Below are 2,786 nucleotides of genomic sequence, written 5' to 3'. Positions count from 1 at the left end.
AAAAAGGATCAAATCACATGGAACAGTACAACTAGTGACTTACAAAGTGTACTTTTTTCCTCGTATCAATGATGAAGAACAGTACAACTTGACTTTGCTTAAAAATTATTTCAAATCGCAAAGTATTTTCATCTTGAGGGAAAAGAAAAAGGGATAAAATAAAACTGATCGAAACCTTAAACACACAACAAACACATATAAAATCAACGTACTTTGGGCAATTAATCGCCCAGTTATTTGATTTTCTAGCTCAAGAAAATAATTTAAGAAAGAGAAAAAAAGAAACATATTTACTTACAACTTGATCAAGGCGTTACAATCTCAATAATTCGTACAACTATTTCTCTCTCTCTCTGTGTCATAAATTTTCTTGAGAAGCAAACAGATCATGAGCTCATGAATATAGGGAGTGGAATCCCGATCTGCCATCAATATTACACGCAGACCGAAATAACAAAAAGGCAAAGAAAGTGAAACTTAATTATCCACAAAACCAATAACCCCACGTACATTAAAAAATCGGCCCCATTGCATGATTGAACCACTTTGGTCATACCCGGCCGGACATGTCGGATTCCGGCACCGGAAAAAAAAAAGTGCGTTAATTAGTCTTCGGAGATGCTCTCAAGATGAGGCCGCCATACTCCAACCAGGCCAGTCCTACGATCCCTACGTGAGGATTTCTTGTCGGAGATGATATCTGCTGCTAGATAATTACGACGATCATCGGACTTTTTGGAGGTCTTCTTGGAGGACTTCTTAGCGCCGGCCTTTTTCTTCTCCGGTAGCGAGGACGCCGGGATCAGGAAGTATATGCTTCCTCTCTTGAGCTCGGAATCCGGCGAGAGTATCAAAATTTTACGTACAACGCCTTGGGAGCATGGTTTGCTAAGGACGTGATTTGGGTTGGCTTTGAGGATCTCACCGGCCTTGACTGGACCGGTAATCTCATCTACGTAGCCGTTCAAATGGACGATTCGGATCAAGTCTAGCGCTCCACAGGGAAGAACACAAGCCAAACAACACCTTAGACTGTTACCCATATCTATGATTTTCTCTCTCTCTCTCTCTCTTTTCTTCTGTTCTTGGTATGAATGTCAATAAAGGTGGACAATGTGTTATATAGGACCAACCGTACTCATACGAACATTAATATAGAATGTATTATTATTATTATTATATAATGGATTGCAAATGACGAAATTGTCCTCTCTATATATATATGGAGTGATTTTCAATGTATTGGGTTCGTATAGTCCCTTGCTTGCTTCTGTGTGTAATTAACTTAATTAAGCCGCCTCGTGGATGTATTTTTAAAAATGTATTTGAAAATTATGTATTAAAAATAATGTGATAATCGCATACTTTAAGGTTAATAAACTGAATTAAATAAATTTTATCTAAATCAGTTTAAGGAAACTAGGTCAATTATAAATAATCTAATGAAGTTTTCCACATGGCTATGGCAACTTCATTAGTCTAGAGCGGCAGGCTATATATATATATTGTTAACTTGTAAAACAAGTTCCTCAATTGTAAGGGATTTTTCTTTTTCATGTCATGTATTTGAATTGAAATCTAATTAATTGATGCCAAATAGACAGAAGGATGTAAATATGAATTAACTGGTAAAACTTTTGTTCTCTAAACAACTCATCTATGGATCGCAGAGAAAGCAGTGAGAAAAGTTCATTAGAGAACCACATATGATAATTAATTCCTGGATTTCTTATTTCAAAGTAATCAACCTAGCTAGAGTTAATTTTTAAAACAGAAGAAACAAAACATCATTTCCTATAAACTGAGACTCTGACACCATGATTTATTTTAAAATGGACCCAAAGGTTGCCATATTTGAAACTGAATTAATTAAGTATTCAACAGGTTTCACCAACTGATGATCAAACTCCAGACCTTGGTTACCAAAACGACGAAGAATCTCGGGCCCGTTTCAATGCCTGTTTGCATTGAATTTAAATAATCCTAACAACTGGACGAAACAATCATAAATAAGAGCGAAACTTCTATTCAAGAAAAAAAAAAAAGAAAAAAAAAGGACGAATTAAGATCTAATCAAAACATATTAACAGAGAAATTGAATTAAGAGACTTTTCCATTGTATTAATCTAATCTTTCAATTGTCACGTCAAAACTTGTCTATCCATCAGTGATTACAGGGCTCGTTTGGGTATACGATTTTTTTCTATTTAATTCAACTGAACTTAAAATTGCGAATATTGATAAAAAAATAATAATAATAATAATAAAAAGTTGAGATTATGTTTGAGTTGTTTAAATAATATAAAATATAATAATAATAAATCAAAGAAAAAATTTAAAAAAATATATGTTTTTTTTAAAAAAAAATGGGGTGGTTTTGAACCACCAAAGGGGTGGCCGAGCCACCCCCAAGGATAGATCAGCCACCCTGAGACTCTTAGGGGTGGTTCAGCCACCACCCCTCTATATATATATATATATTTTAATTTTCTTGATTTTTAAAATTTTTTTATTAGTTGGGTTGAAAATATTAAGTAAATTAAGTTGAAAAAATTTGAGTTGAGTTGAATTAGTGGTGTCAAATCAACCTGAAAAGAGAAAGAAAAAAACAAAAAAAATTGAGATAAGTTGGGAAGGATTTCCTTCCCAAACTAACTACTGGTTTACAGGCAAGTTTATCAAAATGACCTAACATATACTTCGTTTATCTAAATGACGTAAAAATACTCGTGTCGATTGATACCAAACGACGTCAATTCTTGTCTTTTGACATTTAAACGATGTAA

The 2,786-nt window shown here is 33.9% G+C and overlaps 1 protein-coding gene across 1 annotated transcript; it reads right to left on the bottom strand.

Moving 5' to 3' along the window:
• Positions 1-605: 605 nt before the first annotated feature.
• Positions 606-1,043, bottom strand: LOC132162747 (uncharacterized). The gene has a single exon (XM_059572976.2). The coding sequence runs from the start codon at positions 1,041-1,043 to the stop codon at positions 606-608; it is 438 nt and encodes a 145-aa protein (XP_059428959.1).
• Positions 1,044-2,786: the final 1,743 nt, after the last annotated feature.

The sequence above is a fragment of the Corylus avellana genome, chromosome 8 (genome assembly GCF_965113065.1).
Source record: "Corylus avellana chromosome 8, dhCorAvel1.hap1.2, whole genome shotgun sequence".
NCBI classification, from domain to species: Eukaryota; Viridiplantae; Streptophyta; class Magnoliopsida; order Fagales; family Betulaceae; genus Corylus; species Corylus avellana.
This window is presented reverse-complemented; position numbering and strand designations above follow the sequence as displayed.